This window comes from Thalassophryne amazonica, chromosome 1 (genome assembly GCF_902500255.1).
Source record: "Thalassophryne amazonica chromosome 1, fThaAma1.1, whole genome shotgun sequence".
Taxonomy (NCBI): Eukaryota; Metazoa; Chordata; class Actinopteri; order Batrachoidiformes; family Batrachoididae; genus Thalassophryne; species Thalassophryne amazonica.
In genome coordinates, this window is record NC_047103.1 from 72795204 (window position 1) to 72821480 (window position 26277).

Consider the following 26277-nt stretch of genomic DNA (forward strand, 5'->3'; position numbering starts at 1 on the left):
ACTTTGTTTTGTCCCAATAAACCCAGCTGTCATAGGGTACCTTCTTTGCCCGGGGGACATAACCTGTGTCCGAGGGATTCATTCGTTCAACCCTATAGAATCCAGGGCTGCGCACGGGCACCAGTGGGTCTGTATCGGACTTATTTACTTTTGTATCAACCACAATGAATCCCTGTGCAATTTTTTGGGGCATCTTCAGTTGCAAAGCTAATTTGCTCTGCACAGACTTCCATGCCGCTGTTAGAATGACAAAATTACCTTCTGAAGCTGGAAAGTCCACAGATTTCATAAACTATCCCTGTTTCAAAGTGTCTATCAGGGAATGTCTGAGATGAGATAAACACAGTAGCAAAGAAGTTTGACTGAGTGGAGATTGGCCAATACCCAACAATAGAGTTTCCGCTGCCCTCCTCCAAAATGTACTTCCACTGTGCGTGTTTATGCTACTTTGTACAGTAAATACATGTGTGTTTTCATTTTGCCTCCTGGCAGGATATTTTTTTGGAATAAATGTGTCTCTTGAGAGAGTTTATATCCTGATTTTGCTCTCTAAAAGACCCAGGTAGATGTTTAGCTGGTTGATCATGCAGTTCATTTGGGTAGAACCAAAGAACAGGCTCGCCTGAATAACGGCCGCATGTCACGCAACACACACCTGAATGCATCTTGTGTGTGTGAGACATAATTTCATGTGGAATCACATTCTTCTTGCTCTACATTCATTTGCATAAATAGTGCACCACGCTGGCCTTAGGTTCAAGTTCATTTTCAGAAATGTAGGCACATTAGACCGTACTATACCTGGATATTACACATCCACTTTGTGCAGCAGACAACCGACATAAAACAGTCTGTTCACCCAGTCAAACAGATGACTTTCATTTCATGATGGGCGAATTAGTAAGTGCATGCACGCTGAGGGTATGTTGTCAAGCCACATACATTAACAGGAGACACACTGTCGGAAATTTGACGTACAAGTCTGCTTTGCCCAAGGGCTCAATTGTGGAGGCAGATTATTTCTGTCTAACATGGTAACTGGTGAGTCTGCCTGCCAACCAAAACAGAGAAGTGGAACTGAGTTTATTGTGTGATCTCATTTGCTTTGTCATAATATCACTTCCTCTTTACTGTGGTATCTAGATTCTAGTCAGGGATGTATTTTTTTAAAGTCTCCAGCAACAAGTTTCCCCTAATACACTTCACACAAATCACTCCCTGATATTATAATCTCCCCCAACAGATGAGTATTTGTGATTCCTGGTCTGTCTCGATAAAAACTGTTTTGTTTTACGAACACACAAATAAAAAATAAATTTTAAAAACAACAAAAAATTCCTTCAAAGCTTCTGTTTAATTGTAATCTTATATGTCAGACCACTAGAAAAAACAACAACAGTGGAATGATTAAACCATCAAGCCAAATTATTCCATTTTATTAAACATTGCACAGGGGATTTTAAAACTGGACAGTAGGGGCTTATGTTGTGAGTGTAATTCTTAGTTTTGGCATATGCCCTGTTCCTAAAATACAGCTTTAGCCTTAAATGGGGGCAGCATGGTGGCTTAGTGGGTAGCACTGTTGCCTCACAGCAAGAAGGTCATGGGATTGATTCCCACCTGTGGCCTTTCTGTGTGGAGTTTGTATGTTCTCCCCATGTTTGTGTGGTTTCTCTCCAGGTGCTCCGGCTTCTTCCCACATCTAAAGACATGCAGGTTAGGTGACTTGGAAGCTCTAAATAAATTGTCCAGGTCTCCCTTGTAAAAGATATCTCAATCTCAATGGGACTAATCTGGTTACATTAAAAATTAAATTGTAAATGCCATACATTATGCGATTTACCCATCAACTAATGTTCCTTAAAACAATCATTTATCTGTAATCAAAGTAATGCCAGAAAACAGTCTGCTTTTTCATGAATAGAGGTGCAGTTACACCAAAAATATCAAAATCATGAAAATTGATCAGACAACTTAAACAGCTCTGAGCTAGCTCTGGCATCTTGCTATTCATCAGTCTGCGGTGCCACATATTCTTACAGGATTACATCTCAACTAATACAAGCAACAGGTTGATTGTTGTTGGCAGTGTCCCACAGCAGCCTATACTCAAGGTTCTTGAAATGAAGCAATAGCGCCTCATGGTGTACAATAGAGGTTTGCCAAGAGCTCTAGTGGTTTATAACAGGGTTAGCTAACAGATGGAACCTTCTGCTCGCACTCTGCATATATTTTTTATTTGCATATATAGATGAAATAGTGCAATATGAGTAGAAACTCTGGGGGCAGTATAGGCAAAAAGAGACATGCCACTACACAAAAGGACATGAAGTAGATCACTATATTAATATCTTGATGAAGGATATGTGTGTGTGTGTGTGTGTGTGTGTGTGTGTGTGTGTGTGTGTGTGTGTGTGTGTGTGTGTGTGTGTGTGTGTGTGTGTGTATATATATATATATATATATATATATATATATATATATATATACGAGGTCTGTGATAAAAGTAACGGACCTTATTATTTTTTTCAAAAACCATATGGATTTGAATCACGTGTGATTACATCAGACATGCTTGAACCCTCGTGGGCATGCGAGAGTTTTTTCACGCCTGTCGGTTACGTCATTCGCCTGTGGGCAGTCTTTGAGTGAGGAGTCGCCCACCCTCTCGTCGTTTTTTTCATTGTTTAGGAATGGCTCAGAGACTGCTGCTTTGTTTGATCAAAATTTTTTTCAAAACTGTAAGGCACAACTAAGTGGACACCATTCGATAAATTCAGCTGGTTTTCGGTAAAACTTTTAACGGCTGATGAGAGATTTTGGTCTGGTAGTGTCGCTTTAAGGATGGCCCACGGCACCTGACGGTGATCTGCGCTTTGAGGCGGCAGCGTCTCACCGTTTCAAGTTGAAAACTTCCACATTTCAGGCTCTGTTGACCCAGGAAGTCATCAGAGACCAGAGAACTTGCAGAAGAAGTCAGCATGAGGAGTTTATTCGGACATTCCATTGTTAACGGACATTTTGTAATGAAAGAACATGCGGGCAGAGTCGCATGTCGGGCCGGACCCGACCGCGGGGGGTCGCGACAGGAAAAACACCTCCGTTGGAAACCTTAACGGTCAAGTTGGAACATGCCCAAGCTGTTAAACAATTTCTCAGATACTCACTTGTTGAAAGCCATCAAAAGCCGCCTGAATTTTACAAATGGTTTTCAACACAGAGGTGTTTTTCCTGTCGCGGCGCACAGAGATTCGCCGAGTCGTCACGGAAACGACTCGCCGAATTTGCACGCACATCTTTCATTACAAAATGTCCTTAAACAGTGGAATGTCCACATAAAGTCCTCATGCCGGCCTCTTCTGAATCTTCTCTATTCGCTCACGACGTCCTGGGTCAACAGAGCCTTAAATTAGAATGTTTTCAGGTCGAAACAGGCCGACGACGGCGCCTGGAAACGCTGCGCGACGTCCCGCTCCGTGGGAAGTCCTTACAGCGACAGAAACACCCCATAATCTCTCATCAGCCGTTAAACTTTTCACCGAAAACCAGCTTAATTTCTCCAATAGTGTCCACTCGGATATTCCTCACAGGTCCAGAAAAATGTTGATAAAGCAACGCGCGCCGTCCGCAGCGGCTATTCAGACAAAGAGATTCCGACGGGCGGGGTGGAGCACTCCTCACTCAAGGCCTGCCCACAGGGAAATGACATCACCGACACGCGTGAAAAAACTCACGCATGCGCACGAGGGTTCAAGCATGTCTGACATAAAAACATATGAATCAAATACATTTATTTTTTGAAAAAAATAAAAAGGACCGCTTTTTTCATCACAGACCTCGTATATTCAATGGCATCACAGACACCTCCACCCACGCCACTACGTACACTTTTCTCTCTTTTGCAGTACAAACATTTTTAGGACTTTGTCAGAAATTTTAATATCAAAAACTTTCAGGAGGGTCCGAAGTGGCAACTAGGGGATATTTTTCTGATCATCGATGTCATGTCAACGTAAAGGATGTGTGGAAGTATGTTGGCAGTGACAAATACAATGTTTGAAGCACACAAATAGATTTATGCACTATTTTATGCACTAGATTAAACAATGTCAAATGTACGTATATGTGTTGTCTTTAATTTTGATGTGTGCCATTATTACGGTAAACAAGTAATAATTGTGGATTAATTGCTGTATCTTGTCTGAGGTAATTGGAGTGTAAGCATAATTGTTCTTTTTTGGGATCAATAAAGTTGTCTGAAGTCTGAAGTGGAGCATAAATTAGCCTTTAGAATGAGATTCGTCAGGCAAGAATGCAAGAAAAAACAATTTTCCCCCCTCATGTATTCCCAGAATGCTCTATTTTCAGATCAAATCTTCAAAAGGCTGCACCCCTTCTTCACCATCTTTGCTATCAGTATTGCCTTCATACTCAATTTTTATAGAAACCCCCCTGCTGTAAATAGCCATCTGTTTTCACAAATGGAGCAAAAGTTGGGGGTGGGGGCGCTGGATCTGCTCCTACTTTGCTTAAGAAAGTGATGAACAAGCCAAAAACTGAGTTAATCCCCCCCTTGACTGACATCTTTTGATTTTAGATCAGCTTGCAAGAAAACAAGTTAAAAAAAAAAAAAAAAAGTAGAAATAGTAACAGTTGGATTTAGATGGGGCCAAATCCGGACATTTGATCCGTGGCATAATGAAGTATTAGCTTCCATTACAGAGCAGGCTTAACCTTTTTGAGGAGCACCATTGAGCGCTTGCCAGCAGTCATCAATATTTAACAGCTGTTGCTATTATGAAATTCTTTATGGGCTAATGTGGCTCGCCGACTCGCACGCAAGGCCGTGGCAGGCTGCCAGCGCACTGTCAGGAGGAGAGGGGGGGAGATTGACAGACGGCTCGCTCGCGTGACAACCAGCCCTTGATCATCCAGCTTCTCTCTCTCTCTCTGTGACTGTTGCTCACTCTGCTGTAGATTTCCTGTGCCTGCAGAGAGAGAGAGAGAGAGAGAGAAAAGGGGGCGGGAACAAGCAAAGGAGATGGGAGCAAGCCAACCAAACCTCAAAATACAGAGTTTTCTCGACTCACGCAAGCCTTGTGGGATGGGAGGGAATGCTGTGCTGTGTTTGCATGTTTCATTTGAACGTTCTCTTTTACAAGTTCAAGTCAGGGAGACACACAGCCTGAGCATTAGATAATGTGTTTTGGCATTGTTCAACCACGTCAGAATTTAAAATGTTTTACACCGTATGCCTCATAACGCCTTCTATTTTATAACTTTGAATTTGAGAAAGCACTGAAACCAGTTATTTGGATGCATTGCGGGATGTTTGGAATGTGATGTGGTTGCATCATCTTTGATCCATTGCGTCACCGTTTCACCCGGGCCTGAGGTCTTATGTTGTTGATGCTGGTTAATGATTTTAAAAAGGGTCACATTAAACACATTTTACACAAGCTAATCTGTGTCAAGCAAACATCTTAAAGAAGGATTTTGTAGAAGTAATGTCAAAATAAAACATTTTCTGGTCACCTGCCATGTCCACCTCATGACCTCATTGCAGTGTTGTGACCTGTGTACCACAGGGAGACTGTCCACAAACACACCTGAACCAAAGAAGAAATCACACCTGCAATCGCCAGTTTTCATCTTAGTTAGTCTGGACGCACGCAGAGGTTCGATTAAAGTGGTATTTTTTAACTTGAGTCCTATTTTTAGATGTTTTCGATTTTATCTTCTCACTCTACACAAAATGATTTTTTAGTTGTTGCAGTATTGATTCAGAATGCAAACGCTGTCCTGGGCTGACTGGCTGCATCGTGTAACTGTACAGACGAGGCTATAAACATATTAAACCACTGCTTGTCACAACTAAAGAGGGAAAAAGTGTCTGGTGGCATGGACAGGGTCCCTACAGAGCCAAATGTGGGCATGTTTACTTTAGTAAATGTGAAGACATGCTTGAAAACAACTGGTTATACAGTTAGCCACTTTGTTTCACCTCCCAGTCATTTGGCGTTGTTGTGCTCCACTGAGTCATTACAAGTCAACTGTCAGTGAGTGACTCGTTCCTGCTGTAAACAGAATATTTAACAGAACTGTTATTTTAAGAGTCAATTTTAAGGTTTTGCTGTTGACCTAAACGTTGTTGCACCTGCCTATCTTGTTAAACCTTATGTGCCTTCTCATGACGTGCGATCACAGAATGTAAGTTAGCTCTCTGTTCAGTCAACAGGTTTTCGAGCCTCTGCTTATCATGTTCCTACACTGTGGAACACTTTTGCCTGTTGACATTTAAAACTAGTTCAGTTGACTCTTTGAAGACAAATTTTAAAACATATTTATTTTCTTTAGTTTATCATTAGCTTTATTTTTGGTCTGAACTATATTTGTTGTTTTTATTTTTATTTAATATTTTATATAAACTGTTTTTATCATGTTAAGAACTTTGTATTTTTTTTTCTGCTTAAACTGATATAAAATTAATGAATTATTATTATAAACATTTTTGTCCCAAGTGAAAAGATGAACTCAAAAAACAAAAATAGAGCTTAGTGTAGCAAGGTGAAGTCCAGATTGAAAAGATGTTCCTGCTAGCTTGACTAGCGGGGAATTCCCCTTTGGCTGACCTGGTAGAGTTTTGGTCTTCAGTTCAAGCAGTCCGGTGTTCGAATCCTACCACCGTCCCGACCACAAAGATACGTCCTTCGGTCACAAACTGGCGTTGTCGGCAGGATGTGGCTAGTCACAGAACATGCTTAAATGCACCTGTGACTTCGGGACAAAGTCAAAAATGGTGGGCCACAAAGATAGGTCCTCTGGTCACATCAGGTTGAAAAATACTGAAGTTGCCCTTTAAGGTTAATGTTCCTGTCATCTGTCATATTACTCATGGACAAAGATTTTGTCTTTGTAGGTTAGCATGGTGTGTTTGATGACCAGGGAGGTTTGCTCATTAGCTTTATATTCAGTTAGTGCTATATTCAATTCATTTTGATATAGTTAACGTGAAGCTAATATTACATGCACTTAACTTTACATTTGGATAGTTTATAGCTTATTCAACTGGCTTTATTGCCAAGGTATTGCGAAGGCTTTGTGTCCATCTGTCTGTCCGTCCATCTGTCTGTGCCAATCAAAGTAGAACGGCACTGTGACGTCAGTGGCTGCTCTCTCCAAAATCGCTTCATTTTGTGTATTTATATATGTTTCTCATATATTATGTAAATGCTAGCAAGAAATAAACACTTCTAAAACTGAAAATGCTGTTTTTGGAACCTAATAACACCTTTGTACTTATTTACAAGCCATTTTGCGGATGTTAGCATGGTGACATCACAGATTGGTAGCTAGCTGCAAAACTCTGTTTTGTTTGTGTGTTTGTGTGTGCTGTTTATACCTCTGGAGTCATTTACAATATATATATATATATATATATATATATATATATATATATATATATATATATATATATATATATATATATATATATACACACTTCTGCTCAAACGTTACCATATTTTTTTTTACCTTTTTTTGCCCATTTTTCAGAGAATATGAAAGATAACACAAAAACGTTTTTTTCACTCATGGTTAGTGGTTGGGTGAAGCCATTTATTGTCAAACAACTGTCGTTACTCTTTTTGCAGCCGGTCTGGTCTGTGCAAGTCTGATCCCATCAAATCTCACAAACTAAGCATTGCGGGACCAGGTTACTAGATGGGAGAACTATTTGGAACACCAGCGGCTGTGTCTGTTTATCCAGGTTACACTGGAGTTGCGTCAGGAAGGGCATCCAGCGTAAAACTTGTGCCAAATACCAATGTGGATCTGGCTGTATAGGCTGTGGAGACCCCGAACAAAACGGGAGCAGCCAAATGGACAACAACTGTGTTTACTCTTTTTAAATCATACTGACAACAGAAACTACCCAAATGACCCTGATCAAAAGTTTACACACTCCTGTTCTTAATACAGTGTACTGCCCCCTTTAATATCAATAACAGCTTGGAGTATTTTGTGGTAGTTGTGGACGGCCAAAAACACAAAAATTCTGCCAGGGTATCGGGCTGGATCCAGAGTGAAAATCTGACAGATGCATTTTTTCCCAATGATAAAATAAAAATCATACACGTCTTGTTATTCAATAATCTTCATTCTTCTATTCGTGTGCAACATACACTGTCACACTTCTTTTAATATATTTATTATACTTCATGGACCATAGTGAACACTTCTTATTTGTATAAATATGATGTCCTAAAAACACTATAACAAAAAATGACTGTAAACAGGATCAAATTTATTGCCAAAATCTTTCAATTAGACCTGAATCTATATATGATTTTTTTCAATTGAAAAAATATGACTGCATATATTCTTAATAATAATATATCGATACACAGACAATTCACAGAAGACATTTTCCACTGATACCAATCAAAATTAGAAACAGTCCAGCAGGTTACAATATTCATCATGCCCATGACTAAATATACTAAAACAAATACATCACAATTGTACACATATCAAAATTGTGATATGTGTACAATTGTGATGTATTTGTTTTAGTATATTTAGATTTTGTTGTGATTTGGAACTTTATAGGCCAATTAAATTGAAGATGAATTGGACATTTTATTGAGTCTTAAAGTAAAGAAATATGAAATTGGTCACTGGATCCTTAAACTTTGGACATAATAAACTCTACATGGTGGATCCTTGATCTCTGGACATAGAATAAACAAAATTTGTAGTTTTTGTCAAAAGCATTTCCTTTCAGACATTATTGGCATGAATGTGTTTCCATATATCTCTAAATTCCATATATGTCTCTAAAATTAGAAAGGTCTTGTCTCAGAGTCTAAAGTTGTCTAAAAGTTCCCTAAAAAGCCTTCAGTTAATTCAAAATGCTGCAGCTAGAGTACTAACGGGGACTAGAAGGAGAGAGCATATCTCACCCATATTGGCCTCTCTTCATTGGCTTCCTGTTAATTCTAGAATAGAATTTAAAATTCTTCTTCTTACTTATAAGGTTTTGAATAATCAGGTCCCATCTTATCTTAGGGACCTCGTAGTACCATATCACCCCAATAGAGCGCTTCGCTCTCAGACTGCAGGCTTACTTGTAGTTCCTAGGGTTTGTAAGAGTAGAATGGGAGGCAGAGCCTTCAGCTTTCAGGCACCTCTCCTGTGGAACCAGCTCCCAATTTGGATCAGGGAGACAGACACCCTCTCTACTTTTAAGATTAGGCTTAAAACTTTCCTTTTTGCTAAAGCTTATAGTTAGGGCTGGATCAGGTGACCCTGAACATCCCTTAGTTATGCTGCTATAGACGTAGACTGCTGGGGGGTTCCCATGATGCACTGTTTCTTTCTCTTTTTGCTCTGTATGCACCACTCTGCATTTAATCATTAGTGATCGATCTCTGCTCCCCTCCACAGCATGTCTTTTTCCTGGTTCTCTCCCTCAGCCCCAACCAGTCCCAGCAGAAGACTGCCCCTCCCTGAGCCTGGTTCTGCTGGAGGTTTCTTCTTGTTAAAAGGGAGTTTTTCCTTCCCACTGTAGTCAAGTGCTTGCTCACAGGGGGTCGTTTTGACTGTTGGGGTTTTACATAATTATTGTATGGCCTTGCCTTACAATATAAAGCGCCTTGGGGCAACTGTTTGTTGTGATTTGGCGCTATATAAAAAAAATTTGATTGATTGATTGATTGATATATCTGAGCTGAGCTCTTACAGCTGCTGTGCTTCACTTCAGGATGTAATTTGTAAAGAAATACAGCACGTTTCATTTTGGGAGGGAAAAATGTTTTAGTCGATTGTAGTTTCTTGTCTGTATTACAACGTTTGGAAAGAGGTGTCATTTTATTTAAAGCGGCATTTTGTTTTGAAGCAGAGAGCTGCGCAGCGTTTGGAGCTGTGACAACACAACGGAGGACGATTCTTGTTTCTTGACTGCAACAAGACAAGAGCCCCAGTTAGTGACTTTAATCCACACAAAAGTGACACGGTATTTTAATGGCTTTGAGAGGGGTTAAGAAGCGGACTTGCCGTTTCTGAAGAGCAGCGAATCAAAGAACCAACAAGCTAGTGGATCGAAGCATTGCTTCAATGGTTCACGGTTCAAAGTGGAGTCGCGCTGCAGAAACGGTTGATTACAGAGCCGCTGCAGATCAAACCCTGAATATCTGACTTTATTTGTACGTCCGTATGACTCTGAAACTATTTACGGACTATAGGTTGACATGAAAACCACTGAAAAGCTGTGTTACCGCGGGGACACGTTCGGCACGATTCGGGATAATTCAAGATTTTTTTTTTACCGATGACGAACAATGCGAAAAAAAATTTGACCGATGCAACTGCATCGGTCCAAACCGGTCTGGATCCGGGCCTGGGTATGTAAACATTTGAGCACAACTCTCTATATAGCTGTAATTCATTAATGTAGTCCCAAAGTGTGAGCCACAGCTTCCTGCTGAACCATGAAAGCATTGCAGCTGGTCAATAAAACATCATTTAAAATAAATAATCAATTTTTAATAAACATTCATATGACCTAAAAATATGTATGATTATTTTTTTAAATGTAATCAGAAGGAAAAAAAACACACACACAGTCCCTTCATTCTTAGCAATACTGATCAATAAGATGCTACAGATCTAGAGGATACAGTTTAAATTGGGAAAAATGTAGTTTTGAATTCATGTAGTGTTCTACTGAATTTTCCCCATGTGATGCACACATATGCACATGATCTAGTCTTCTTCAGTTTTTTTTTCTGGGGACATTACAGCGCCACACACAGGTCTGACATATCTACTACAATGTTAAACAAAGCTTCCAGGTACAGAATTTGCCTCAAACATTTTTTGTAATTGAATTATTTGCATTACTCAACTAATGGTTTCATCCCTACTGTACAGTTAATTGTAGTAACAGACCATCGAAGAAGCCTGTGGCTCAGTATTACAATTAAGTGAAAATTTTGCATTATTTACATTTCTATGTTAGCACCATTAGCACTGATTAGCAGGCATGGATAGCATTGGTAGTGCCACAGTTATTGAGGTATTATGTTTTTCATAGTTTTAAATTAATTATAATAATCGGTGCCCAATCAGCAAAAATGTTCTTTAGATCAATCATCCAAACCCAAATAGCCTGTTATGCTGTAGCTGGGTTGGGGACATTGAGATAGGTGGCCGTGTTCTACTGTAGCTTCATTTATCTCATTCATGACACAGCAGTCTTGTCCATGCTCCGCCCCCTTTATGGATTATCTGATTGACACAGGGAGTCAGGCATCACCAGCCCACTTGAGCTTCAAACCCACTCTGTAGAAAAATGTGGGTGACATCATGGAGAGTCCATTATATATACAATCTACTTTACTTGCCAGTTAACATTTTGTGAAAAAAAGAGATTTCTCCCATCGGGTGCAACTGTCAGTGATGAGTATAGCACCTGATTGCTAACAATGCTTTAATATGACTGATGTTGCAAAAAAAGTGGACTCGTCCTTTAAGAGTTGAAGGTTGTTGACTCACTGACAGTGGAAACAGACCATGCTGACTGTAAAGATGTAGACAGTCCCAGCCTCATTCATTGGCAGCTGTTACACCCCCCGACTTGTCACTTTTTACTTACAACTGCGTCCTCACACGGAGTACTTAAACGCCTCACCATTACCCAGTGTTTTCCTTTTTCGACGAGAGAGGCAAAGCAAAGCAAGCTTGAAGACTTTGAGTAGTGATGAATAAAGCGTGGATTGTTGGAGGAGGAAGTGCTGGTGCCGATAATTAATCATGCTGCGTGTTTGTCTTTCCTGACGTTGCATCCTCTCCAAAAGCTGCCGTAAGAGAGAAAACAAAAATACATGAGGTGTTGAAAGAGGGAAATAAAGAGGCTCATTAGATTCATTTCCCTTTGCAGTGGTTTTCGCTGGTTGGATGATATTGCAGTGATTGAAGAGAATGTTTCAAGAGTGTGTGGCTGTCTGTGTGTGTTTGTGTGTGTTTGCCGCTAGAAGAAGCGATGACAAAATACTTAATGTGATTACTGGAATTTATGAGTTTGTGAAGCAGTTTTTCAAATGTCAACATTAAATCGGGATGAATTAATGAATTTATTTATTGCAGCAGAATCAAATCTTTATTTGCACTTAGCACAAAAAAATTCAGTTATAACAAAATTATTCATATTGCAGATGTAATCGCAATGTCAGCCTGTGTGATTATGTAATTGTGAAAGGATTTAATTTAAATACTGTGCCCCGCTTTGGTTTGTGTTACCCTCACCATTAAAATGTGCACCACCCCCCCCCCCCCCCCCCCCCGACTCCATTTGATGCTGTTCCCTTCGTTCATATTTGGTGAATATTGGTAAATGTCTTAACCCTTAAGCGTCCAAGCTACTTTAGTGACTAGTATGAAAATTCAGTAAGGTATATCATCTATTATACATTCCAAATCTAAGGTAGAACTCCACTAGTGTATACTAAAGTAGACTAAAGTATGAGGTGTTGAAATGAAAATATTATTGAAATAAAATATATTGAAAATTTCAATAAAATTTAATAAAATTTCAATAAAATATATTGAAAATATGACAGAGTGGGGTCATTTATGACCCCATTGACTTTATATTTGAATACATCTATATAAATGATTGTTTTAGGATTCTTCATATTTAGTACACTCCCTAATATACAACCCCTGGCAAAAATTATGGAATCACCGGCCTCGGAGGATGTTCATTCAGTTGTTTAATTTTGTAGAAAAAAAAGCAGATCACAGACATGACACAAAACTAAAGTCATTTCAAATGGCAACTTTCTGGCTTTAAGAAACACTATAAGAAATCAAGAAAAAACGATTGTGGCAGTCAGTAACGGTTACTTTTTTAGACCAAGCAGAGGAAAAAATATGGAATCACTCAATTCTGAGGAAAAAATTATGGAATCACCCTGTAAATTTTCATCCCCAAAACTAACACCTGCATCAAATCAGATCTGCTCGTTAGTCTGCATCTAAAAAGGAGTGATCACACCTTGGAGAGCTGTTGCACCAAGTGGACTGACATGAATCATGGCTCCAACACAAGAGATGTCAATTGAAACAAAGGAGAGGATTATCAAACTCTTAAAAGAGGGTAAATCATCACGTAATGTTGCAAAAGATGTTGGTTGTTGACCAAGGAAGACATCAAAGCGTCAAGACAGAAAACTTAAAGCAATATGTCTCAAAAATCGAAAAATGTACAACAAAACAAATGAGGAACGAATGGGAGGAAACTGGAGTCAATGTCTGTGACCGAACTGTAAGAAACCACTTAAAGGAAATGGGATTTACATACAGAGAAGCTAAAGGAAAGGCATCATTAACACCTAAACAGAAAAAAAACAAGGTTACAATGGGCTAAGGAAAAGCAATCGTGGACTGTGGATGACTGGATGAAAGTTATATTCAGTGATGAATCTCGAATCTGCATTGGACAAGGTGATGATGCTGGAACTTTTGTTTGGTGCCGTTCCAATGAGATTTATAAAGATGACTGCCTGAAGAGAACATGTAAATTTCCACAGTCATTGATGATATGGGGCTGCATGTCAGGTAAAGGCACTGGGGAGATGGCTGTCATTACATCATCAATAAATGCACAAGTTTACGTTGCTATTTTGGACAATTGAAAGGATGTTTGGGGATGATGAAATCATTTTTCAAGATGATAATATATCTTGCCATAGAGCAAAAACTGCAAAAACATTCCTTGCAAAAAGACACATAGGGTCAATGTCATGGCATAGGGTCATTGTCATCAGATCTTATTTGATGCAGGTGTTAATTTGGGGGATGAAAATTTACAGGGTGATTCCATAATTTTTTCCTCAGAATTGAGTGATTCCATATTTTTTTCCTCTGCTTGGTCTAAAAAAGTAACCGTTACTGACTGCCACAATCTTTTGTCTTGATTTCTTATAGTGTTTCTTAAAGCCAGAAAGTTGCCATTTGAAATGACTTTAGTTTTGTGTCATGTCTGTGATCTGCTTTTTTTCTACAAAATTAAACAACTGAATGAACATCCTCTGAGGCCGGTGATTCCATAATTTTTGCCAGGGGTTGTAGTTGTCCATCATCTTATGTAATAAGGTATGGAGTTTGATATGTATTTGAACAAAAAAGCACACACAGATAGAACAAGCATACCTTGTCTGTTACATCCTGTAAAATGCACATTTCCTTTTATTTCTTTGCATCAAAAATTAAAACAATACATCATAAATGTAAAGTTTCAATATGTACTACAACATGGTAAGATAGTTACAGCATCGAAACAGTCCATAAAGATTCTATATTAGGGTGGTCTGAGATCTCAGAGATACGATCTTCACTGTCTGATGCTGATTCTCCATCAATGGAGCTATTTTCATCCTCACTCTGGGTATCAACAATCAGTCTCAATGCTTGTGCAGCTGTGACTCTTGCTATTCTAGGTCTGTTGGCCATGCGTCCTTGCAAAAACAGTAAAATTGTAAAAATTGTAGTTGGCAAATCACAATACCATCTGAAGCTATAATGTTGAAAATCTCATAGATCTCCCTGGAGTCACATGTGACCCCGCACAAGTTAGGATTATAGTTGCCACGCGGATCGGCAGATCCTTGCAAAATTCTGTGAGCACATGCAAGACAAAAAAATGGACAAAATCATGGTAGGAAACCTTCTTCCCGTTCGAACTGGAGGAATGGTGCACAAACATATATGCCTGGGGTCGTAAATGACCCCACTTGGTCGTTTGAGGCTCAGGTTTGGAGATCACTGCCATTTAACGTGAAGGCACACATGCATCAAACACCTGCTGATCACTTTCCTGCTGGTTGTAGTTGGGATGGGGGAGGTGTCATGGAAATATGACTTTAAGTGTGATTCAGTTGTGTGAATTGTGATCTTTTGCACTGAAGCATGCACCCGCTTTGAACACTCAAACTTTTCAAAATTTTGTCATGCCTGAAACTTTTGGACAGTGCCTGAATCTCATTCAAAGCTATTTTGTACTTCTGCTGTTAGAACCCTGATTGTAAATACACAAAAATACAGATACAAGCAGTCTACTGCAAAGAATCTTGAAGATTTGAGGTCTTCACAGGTGATAAATTTTGAAGCAGGCATAAAGCAGACCCGTGGAAAGCCTGCACACATCCCACAATGATAAATTAATTTAAAGGAGAGACGTAACCTGCAACTGGCCCAAGGATCTAAACAGGCCCAAGAATAAGTGAACCTGACCCAAAATGTGCTTACATTGAGCAGACCCAAAGGAGAAAAACATTCAGCAGCACAGGATGGAGCACTCATTACTGTGCATTTCACAGTTTATATCGTCAAAGTTCTTCCAAAAAAATGTTTTCTTCTGTGATGGTTATTACTCACCATCATCGCAAATATTGAATGGCATGGTTCCAATCACGACGACCATTAGACAACAAAACGGAGATTGATCCAGACTAGGCTAGAATGAAACGAATATGATTTGACTCGATTAAAATCCCAAACAAGATCTCAGTTATTTGAATGGACTTCAATTGCCCTCTTAATTTTTAATATTTATTTATTTAATACTGTATCAATCTTAGTTGTTCTCCAAAAGAATGAAGCTGAAGGAAGAAGACATATTTTGTTAGGAAGGCTTCATTTCAGGAATGCTTCAAATTTTTGGATTCAGTAATAACACCAGCATAATTACTACAGTTCATCAGCAATAACATACCAAAACTAGAGCACCGCGCTCATAAAGCGCAAACCTCTGCCAGTATTAGTTTCCAGTTCCCCCAAATGTTTCTGTGGGAAAAAAATTTCAAGATTAAAGTCCTGTTAGAAGTGGCTTTTCATAAGATAAATTAGATGTGATCAAATGTCAGGAGTATGTATTTAGTTCATGCACTTGAATCAAAGTTTTTTGTGGTGTTGTCAGTTTTTTTTCTCACCCTTTTCAGTTTCTGAATCCTTTTTCAGATCATTTTCACAGAATATTGGTTATCTCTGCTATGCGCATTTTGTCATTGGGTTTTGGCAGCTGCTTTCCGACTGATAACTGGAAGACAGACAAACAGGCATAAAATTGGAATCTCCATCTAATTTTGGTGGTGTGGATAAATCCATAACAGAAAATTAGAGTGACTGACGCACTTTTGATTGAGATATAATGCAAAATGTTCACCAATCGGGCTTTTCAATATTAAATTCAAATGTCCACAAAATGCACAATCCAGATTAGATCCGGATCAAACATTGTCAGGCGATAGTGAGTGCCACTCTGCAGCTCACTTTCAAATATGAGAGTGATTGGGGTATGTTTAATTAAGATATAATGCCAAATATACATTAAATAGGGTTTTCAATGTTAAATTTAAATAGCCACAAAATCTGTAATCTGGATCAGATCCATATCAAACTTTGTCACTCGATAAAGGATACCACCCTACATATCACGCTCAAATATGAAAGAAATGTGATGTTTTTTGACAGAGTTAAGAATTTTTGAAAATTCATTCAATGTTAAAGGATAGCAATTTTCCAAGTTTTTTCCTGACTTTGACCTTTGACCTATGACCTTGAACTTCATCAACTTCATTGGCGGAGGTAATTATAATTATCTAATGTGCTGTGCAATTTAATAGAGGTCTTCAAATAATTCCACAGTAAATGTTCCCTTAATGAGTGAGCAGAGTTCATTATCTCTAATGGCAATCAAGAAGATGTCTTAAAAGCTGCCTTAGTAAATTCAGCATGTGGCTGTATTGCGTGAAAGGAATATTGTAAAGTTGTGCCATCCTGCAGTGTTACTTTGTGGTCTGTGTGCCCACCACGCAGGCCAGTTCCTGTTACTTGTTCAAGTGCACTGCCAGAGCGGCCACTGAGACTGAGGCCAGTCCTCCAGGCACACTTTAAAAGCACAATCATTGCTTTTTTTTTCATGTGGATGCATATCTCTCCATTGTATAAAATCCTTTCTTCACCATTGCCATAAACCCTCCTCTTGCTTTTATCAAAAGTTAATACTTCATCTTGATTATCATTTGTTCCATAATTTCCTCTCTCTCTCTCTGTTTTTTTTTAAATCAGCGAGCCAAGACAAGACCTCCAGGAAGCTTGTTGTCAATGCACCAGCGTCTAGTCCAGAGTCCAGGAAAGAGAGCCTTCTGCTGTGTAGCACCTTCAGTGAAAACAGCCTCCTCCTGGAGGTAAAAATCCACAACTCTACTTTATAATACCTCTTAAATTTGCATATGTCGGTGTTGGTCATGTCTGAGAATCGTTTTGACATGGCATAACACAACTCAGCATTAATGCTTGCCCAGCACAAGAAGAAAATGTCTTTGCATGACAGCAGTACACTGTTATATATTGTCCAAATCAATTCAGAACAATCATTTTATCTTGATTACATTAGTTATGTAATTGTTGGAAGTGAAAATCACAAATGAAGTCAAAAATCAATGAATCACCCAATCATAATTTATATCTTGCACGAATTTATATTTTGTGTTTAACCTGTCTTCAACAATCCAAAGGACACAGGTGAAAAACACATGCAGTCACGTGACTGATGGAGTGTGTGCTCATCCCAGCTCTCAAAAAGTGGGATTTTTCATGAATACTTCATATGAACATACATTATATTCAACAAAGAGCACGGAGTGGTGTTGCGTTCAGAGCCAATTCCTTCACCAAAAGCTTTATTATTTAAAAACCTAATTTAACAGCTCATTAGAGGCTACTGACAAATAATTTATGAGCGCACTGACAGTCAAGTCCATACACTGACAGACTTTTTGTAATCAATACACCATCACATTGAATTTGAAATTGTCACCATATGTGTGGAGTAGAGGCTTTCAACTTCCATTCAGGGGCTTTAACAAAAAATATTGCAATGACCATTTAGGAATTACAACCACTATTATACATAATTCCTTCATATTGACAGAATAAACGTTAATGACAAACTACAACTCCAAATCACAAAAAGATGTGATGATATACATAGAAAATGAAAATACAGTGATTCTTAGATTTACTTTAACTTGTATTTCATTGCAGACAGTATGAGCCTGACATATTTTATGTTTTGCGTGGCCAGCTTCATTTCATTTGTTAATCAACATCCATTCCAGCATTTAAGGCCTTCAACACATTCCAAAAAAAGTTTTGACAGGGGAAATTTATTTAAAATGCAAGAATTAAATCATCACTTTTACAGCCAATTTTCTTTAGACAAGTCAGAGGATGGATACATGAACATTTCCAAGTACCCGAATATGTCTTGGACTTCATTTACATTAATCATTAAGAAATACAAGTCGTATGGTACTGTATGGTAGAACTTTGTCAAGTAGGCAGTTCTCAAAAACTGAGTGACCACGCTGGAAAGAGATGAGTGAGGAACACCAAAAGACACCCCTGATAGCTGAGAAAGAACATTAAGCTTCTGTGGAAGTGATCGGAGAAACTGGGAATGCCTCTTTCATCCCCATTCACAGCTTCATGTTAGGGTGAAGTAGAGAAGGGCTGTAAAACAGTGTGTGTTTGTGTGTGTGTGTGTGAGTACACGAATGGATGAGTGAGCGTGTAGAAAGGGAAGGCGGGTTTTATGAGTATGAATGTGTGTGGCCTTTTCGCTTTGCTTTCACCTCTTTTGCAGAGCGGCGATGTTGCATGACATGACCATGATTAAGTATGTGTGTGTCTGTATGTGTTGACCTCATTTCTTAATTAACGACATAACATTATATTTGTCTTCTTCAGTGAGAATATGCAAACATTCCTGACTTATGTCTTCATCTGTCGAACTTTGCAATAACAACGATGGTGTATGTTACAATTTACTGCCCTGTTTCACCCCTGTTCCCGATTCACTGCGATTTAATATGTATTTGATGGTGATTCAATTCCTCATAATGCGATACGATTCGATTTGGTGCGACACGATTAGGAATGTGCATTGATAAGATTTGATCAATATCGATGCCATTATTGATTTCCTGATCAATACCTCCTGTGAATTTTCTGTGTACTAAAAGTAGGCTTTACAGGTTTTCTGTGTCAACAACATTTTATTGAGTCTTAAAGTAAATAAATATGAAATTGGTCACTGGATCCTTGATCTCTAGACATAAAGAAAAATCTGTAAAATCTGTACATGGTCACTGGATCCTTGATTTACATAATGGATCCTTGATCTCTGGACAGAAATAGAAATAAAAAAATATGTAGTTTTTGTCAAAAGCATTTCCTTTCAGATATTAATGACACAAATGTAACTCCATAGACTCTGAGCTGAGCTCTGCATGCCAGGATGTAATTCATAAAAAACACAGGATGTTTCATTTTGGGGCAAAAAAACAGTTGTGGTCGGTTGTAGTTTGTTTGTATTATAACTGTTGTGTGGGCCGCTGAAGAGGAGGTACTGCTGGCCCACCACCACCAGAGGGCGCCCCGCCTGGAGTGTGGGCTCCAGGCACCAGAGGGCGCTGCCGCCTCACAGGAGCAGCCCAGGTGACAGCCGTCACCCATCACCTGCAACAGCTGACATCCATCAGCTGAGGGGTATATCAGCTGGACGGCATCTCCATCTCATTGCCGAGATATCGTTCTACCAGGAAGGTAACGCACTCAGCCAGTCATCTCATTTCTGAGGAATAACCTTTTTGCTTGTGCTTAAGACAGCTGAAGACTGAACTAGATTCATATCGGATAAGTACCCTACACTGCAGTATTGTTTGTGACTAGAGGTGGAGGTGGTGTTTCCACCCTACGTGTTGCTGGGTGCAGCCGCACCCACATATGACTGTTTCTGTTCCTCGCCAGCAGTACCGGATCCGACGAGCGGAGGCAGTGGCCACCTGGGAGTTCGGGACTTGGCGGCTCCAGTATTCCCGGGGTTCGGTGGCAGAGGAAATCGGGTGGTTCCGGTTTGACTCGGACGGACATCTCCTATCGTCGAGCCTGCCCACACGACACCAGTGGAATTGGTTTATTTTTACAATTGTGATCTGTTGTGTTTGTTGTGCGAATTCACAACAGTAAAACCTTGTTATTTGACTTCTTCATTGTCCGTTCATTTGCGCCCCCTGTTGTGGGTCCGTGTTCCTCACTTTCCCCAACAGGATATCTCGGCGTCAACCGGCTGTTGAACGGCCAATGGAAGAACAGGACGCGCAGGCGTCCGCAGGAGGGGTAATCGGTGAGTTGCAGCGGATCCTCACCGCTTTCACGACTCGGTTAGATTTGATGACCGAGCAGAACGTCCTCCTTAACCGCAGGGTGGAGGCTCTCGCCGCGCAGGTGGAAGCGCGCCCTCCGGGCGCCGCTGCGGCTCTCCCTCCCGTAGACCCTGTGCGTAACATTGACGTTCCACTGGTCGTTCAACGACCCCTCCCACCTTCCCCGGAAGCATACATAAGCCCCCCAGAGCCGTACGGAGGCAGTGCGGAGACGTGCGCGGATTTCCTTATGCAGTGTTCGCTCGTCTTCGCACAGCGTCCAGTTATGTACGCGACCGATGCTAGCAAGGTAGCTTATGTCATAAACCTGCTTCGCGGCGAGGCACGCGCTTGGGCTACAGTGCTCTGGGAGCAAAATTCACGGCTCCTTCAGACACATGATGGGTTTGTGAGGGAGTTCAGAACCATGTTCGATCACCCTAATAGAGGAGAAACCGCTTCAACTGTGCTACTGTCGATGAGACAGGGGCGTCGGAGCGCAGCTGCCTATGCAGTCGACTTCCGCATTGCGGCTGCGAGGTCCGGCTGGAATAGCTCTGCCCTCCGCGCCGCCTTTGTAAATGGACTGTCATTGGTTCTTAAGGAGCACCTGGTGGCTAAGGACGAACCGCGGGATTTAGATGGGCTCATCGATCTTGTCATACGGTTAGACAACCGGTTAGAAGAACGTCGGCGGGAACGAGACGAAGGGCGTGGCCGGGCACGCGCCGTCCCTCTCCCTTATGGTTCCGACCGCGCTCCGCCTTCCCCACGCTCCACGGCCCCTGCGCTCCGTGGGGCCACAGCTCCCCCTGCTGACAAAGCTATGGACACGAGTAGAGCAACATTTAGGGCACCAGATGCACAGAGGAGGCGGGCCCACGGAGCTTGTTTTGTTTGTGGCTCAACAGAGCACCACGTAAGAGACTGCCCCGAGCGGTTAAACACCAACGCCCGCCCCTAGAGACTGGGCTAGGGGTGGGCCAAGACATTCACGTGGGACACACCCACATCGCCACACGACTCCCAGTTACGATCCTTTATGAGGACTCAACCCTGAAGGCCCCAGCACTGGTGGACACGGGCTCGGAGGGGAATCTGTTGGACAGCAGATGGGCTAGGGAGGTGGGGCTCCCTCTGGTGGCGCTCACCTCGCCTGTGCAGGTGCGGGCACTAGATGGCTCCCTACTCCCTCCGATCATGCATAAGACACCACCTGTAACTCTGGTGATGTCAGGAAATCACCGGGAGGAGATCGAGTTTTTTGTGACTCCTGCTACCTCCCGTGTGATTTTAGGGTTCCCCTGGATGGTAAAACACAATCCCCGGATCGATTGGCCGTCCGGGGTAGTGGTGCAGTGGAGCGAGACCTGCCATCGGGCGTGTTTAGGTTCCTCGGTTCCTCCCGGCTCCCAGGCTAAGGAGGAGGTCAGAGTCCCGCCCAATCTGGGGACGGTGCCGGTGGAGTACCATGACCTTGTCGACGTGTTCAGCAAGGATCTGGCGCTCACCCTTCCCCCCCACCGTTCTTATGATTGTGCCATTGATTTGGTTCCGGGCAGTGAGTTCCCGTCCAGCAGGCTGTACAACCTCTCACGGCCTGAGCGCGAATCAATGGAGACCTACATCCGGGACTCGTTAGCCGCCGGGTTGATCCGGAATTCCACCTCCCCGATGGGTGCAGGTTTCTTTTTTGTGGGTAAAAAAAACGGCGGACTTCGTCCATACATTGATTATAGGGGGCTGAACGAGATCACGGTTCGCAATCAATACCCGTTGCCCCTGTTGGATTCAGTGTTCACGCCCCTGCATGGAGCCTGAATATTCACTAAGCTCGATCTTAGAAATGCGTATCACCTGGTTCGGATCCGGAAGGGAGACGAGTGGAAGACGGCATTCAACACCCCGTTAGGTCACTTTGAGTACCTGGTCATGCCGTTCGGTCTCACCAACGCTCCCGCGACTTTCCAAGCGTTGGTTAATGATGTCTTGCGGGATTTCCTGCACCGGTTCGTCTTCGTATACCTAGACGATATACTCATCTTTTCTCCGGACCCTGAGACCCATGTTAGGCATGTACGTCAGGTCCTACAGCAGTTGTTGGAGAACCGACTGTTTGTGAAGGGCGAGAAGTGTGAGTTCCACCGCACGTCTTTGTCCTTCCTGGGGTTCATCATCTCCTCCAACTCCGTCGCTCCTGATCCGGCCAAGGTTGCGGCGGTGAGAGACTGGCCCCAACCCACAAGCCGTAGGAAGCTGCAACAGTTCCTCGGCTTCGCTAATTTCTATAGGAGGTTCATTAAGGGCTACAGTCAGGTAGTTAGCCCCCTGACAGCCCTGACCTCTCCAAAAGTCCCCTTCACCTGGTCGGATCGTTGCGATGCCGCGTTCCAGGAGTTGAAACGTCGGTTCTCGTCTGCACCTGTTCTGGTGCAGCCCGATCCTAGTCGCCAGTTGGTGGTTGAAGTGGACGCCTCGGACTCAGGGATAGGAGCCGTGCTGTCCCAGAGCGGGAAGACCGATAAGGTCCTTCACCCGTGTGCCTATTTTTCCCGCAGGTTGACCCCGGCCGAACGGAACTATGACGTCGGCAATCGAGAACTCCTTGCGGTGAAAGAGGCTCTTGAGGAGTGGAGACATCTGTTGGAGGGAACGTCCGTGCCATTCACGATTTTCACTGACCACCGGAACCTGGAGTATATCAGGACCGCCAAGCGGCTGAATCCCAGGCAAGCCCGCTGGTCACTGTTCTTCAGCCGTTTTGACTTCCGGATCACCTACCGTCCCGGGACCAAGAACCAGAGATCGGATGCCTTGTCCCGGGTACATGAAGATGAGGTCAAAACGGAGCCGTCGGATCCCCCGGATCCCATCATCCCGGAGCCCACTATCGTGGCCACCCTCACCTGGGACGTGGAGAAGACCGTCCGGGAGGCCCTGGCACGAAGCCCGGACCCCGGAACCGGGCCGAAGAACAGGCTCTATGTCCCACCAGAAGCTAGGGCTGCGGTCCTGGACTTCTGTCACGGTTCTAAGCTCTCCTGTCATCCTGTGGTGCGAAGAACCGTGGCGGTCGTCCGGCAGCGCTTCTGGTGGGCATCCCTGGAGACCGACGTCCGGAACTATATCCAGGCCTGTACCACCTGCGCCAGGGGCAAAGCCGACCACCGCATGTCCTCGGGTTTGCTACAGCCGCTGCCCGTACCTCATCGCCCCTGGTCCCACATCGGCCTGGATTTTGTCACGGGCCTCCCGCCGTCCCAGGGAAACACCGTCATCCTCATGATAGTGGACCGATTCTCCAAGGCGGCTCACTTCGTGGCCCTCCCGAAGCTCCCAACGGCCCAGGAGACAGCAGACCTCCTGGTCCACCATGTCGTCCGGCTGCATGGGATACCATCAGACATCGTCTCCGATCGCGGTCCCCAGTTCTCCTCGCACGTCTGGAGGAGTTTCTGCCGGGAACTGGGGGCCACGGTCAGTCTCTCGTCCGGGTATCACCCCCAAACCAGCGGGCAAGCAGAACGGGCCAACCAGGAGATGGAGCAGACACTACGTTGTGTGACAGCCGCGCACCCGGCGGCCTGGAGTACTCATCTGGCCTGGATCGAGTACGCCCACAACAGTCAAGTGTCGTCAGCCACCGGCCTCTCCCCTTTTGAGGTGTGTTTGGGGTATCAGCCCCCATTGTTCCCGGTGGTTGAGGGAGAGGTCGGTGTGCCCTCGGTCCAGGCCCACCTGCGGAAGTGCCGTCGGGTGTGGCGTGCCGCCCGTTCTGCTTTATTAAAGGCCCGGGCGAGGGCTAAGGCCCATGCAGACCGGCGGCGGACCCCGGCCCCTACGTATCGCCCCGGGCAGGAAGTGTGGCTATCCACCAAGGACATACCACTGCAAGTAGCCTCCCCGAAACTCAAAGACCGATACATAGGACCGTATAAAATCCTCCAAATCGTCAATCCCGCCGCAGTGAGGCTTCAGCTTCCGGCCTCACTGCGGATCCATCCTGTATTCCATGTGTCCAGAATCAAGCCACATCACACTTCACCCCTCTGTACTCCCGGTCCAGCGCCACCTCCTGCCCGGATCATCAACGGCGAGCCGGCTTGGACCGTGCGCCGGCTTCTGGATGTCCGACGGATGGGCCGGGGTTTTCAATACCTGGTGGACTGGGAGGGGTACGGCCCCGAAGAACGCTCCTGGGTGAAAAGGAGCTTCATCCTGGACCCGGCCCTCCTGGCCGACTTCTACCGCCGCCACCCGGGCAAGCCCGGTCGGGCGCCAGGAGGCGCCCGTTGAGGGGGGGTCCTGTTGTGTGGGCCGCTGAAGAGGAGGTACTGCTGGCCCACCACCACCAGAGGGCACCCCGCCTGGAGTGCGGGCTCCAGGCACCAGAGGGCGCTGCCGCCTCACAGGAGCAGCCCAGGTGACAGCCGTCACCCATCACCTGCAACAGCTGACATCCATCAGCTGAGGGGTATATCAGCTGGACGGCATCTCCATCTCATTGCCGAGATATCGTTCTACCAGGAAGGTAACGCACTCAGCCAGTCATCTCATTTCTGAGGAATAACCTTTTTTGCTTTTGCTTAAGACAGCTGAAGACTGAACTAGATTGGATAAGTACCCTACACTGCAGTATTGTTTGTGACTAGAGGTGGAGGTGGTGTTTCCACCCTACGTGTTGCTGGGTGCAGCCGCACCCACATCTGACTGTTTCTGTTCCTCGCCAGCAGTACCGGATCCGACGAGCGGAGGCAGTGGCCACCTGGGAGTTCGGGACTTGGCGGCTCCAGTATTCCCGGGGTTCGGTGGCAGAGGAAATCGGGTGGTTCCGGTTCGACTCGGACGGACGTCTCCTATCGTCGAGCCTGCCCACACGACACCAGTGGAATTGGTTTATTTTTACAATTGTGATCTGTTGTGTTTGTTGTGCGAATTCACAACAGTAAAACCTTGTTATTTGACTTCTTCATTGTCCGTTCATTTGCGCCCCCTGTTGTGGGTCCGTGTTCCTCACTTTCCCCAACAATAACGTTTGGAAAGAGTTGCCATTTGATTTAAAATGACAATTCGCTCTGAAGTTATTAATTCCAACCGAAATCTGTGCGATACTTTGCAGCTGTACACATCGTCCCACAAAACAGAGGATATTATTATTATTATTATTTCCTTTACCTGATGGACAACTTAAGTTTACACACCGGCTGGTGTTCACACCAGCGGACTTGCTGCTTCTGAAAACCAACAAAGCACAGAACCAGCGAAGCTTCAAGCTTCAAGCAGACCCGCTGCAGTCTGCAATCAATGTAGAGAAATAACAATTTCTTCGATAAACACCCTCAAAAACAACAGCCGCTCTAGTGTCCTGAACCGTCCGTGTTGCATTCAGTGTGCCTCGGAAAAAATCGATGCAAGCAGGCAGCGAGCGATGCAACACGATTCATCCCATCAATTGAATTGATGCACACTGAATGAATTGATGCTCTCGCATCACACACGTTTGTATCTAGATGCGAATTTGTATCGATTAATCTCCACATGCCTAATGTACACACATATTTCAAATAAAATCAAACCTGATTTGATGAATAGAAAAATAAAAAATATAGAACGCAATGATAAAGTACCCTCTGCCGTATAATGTAAAAATACGAAATGCAACATATGTTTCACTTGGCCAACTCATACAGTAGCGCCAATATCCTGCCCTGGTGGACAAACCCCAACATAAAATGTGAGCTTTTGATCCTGAAAGTAGGCCAAGTTCAGCTACCTTCAATGTCCTGCAAGTTCATTATCCTGAGATTTTAATTTCATTGTCATGCACAGTATTTTTTTCTGGTGTCATGTACAATGATAATAATAAATTCTATTCTCTATTCTCTACACCCTGTAAATGTAACATTGTGACAACAGAGAGAATGGATGTTGAATGAAAGAGTGTGTAGAAACAATGTGACCTTTTGACCTCTTAAAATAGGTCAAGGTTAGCCATTGTTGAACTTGT

At 43.1% G+C, this 26277-nt stretch overlaps 1 protein-coding gene across 1 annotated transcript in view; it reads left to right on the forward strand.

Moving 5' to 3' along the window:
• LOC117511747 overlaps window positions 1–26277 on the forward strand; it is a 247328-nt gene that overhangs the window by 168472 nt on the left and 52579 nt on the right. The window contains exon 4 of the mRNA XM_034171648.1: window positions 17131–17249. Within this exon, the coding sequence (XP_034027539.1) occupies window positions 17131–17249 (119 nt within the window). The remainder of the gene's footprint in view (window positions 1–17130; window positions 17250–26277) is intronic.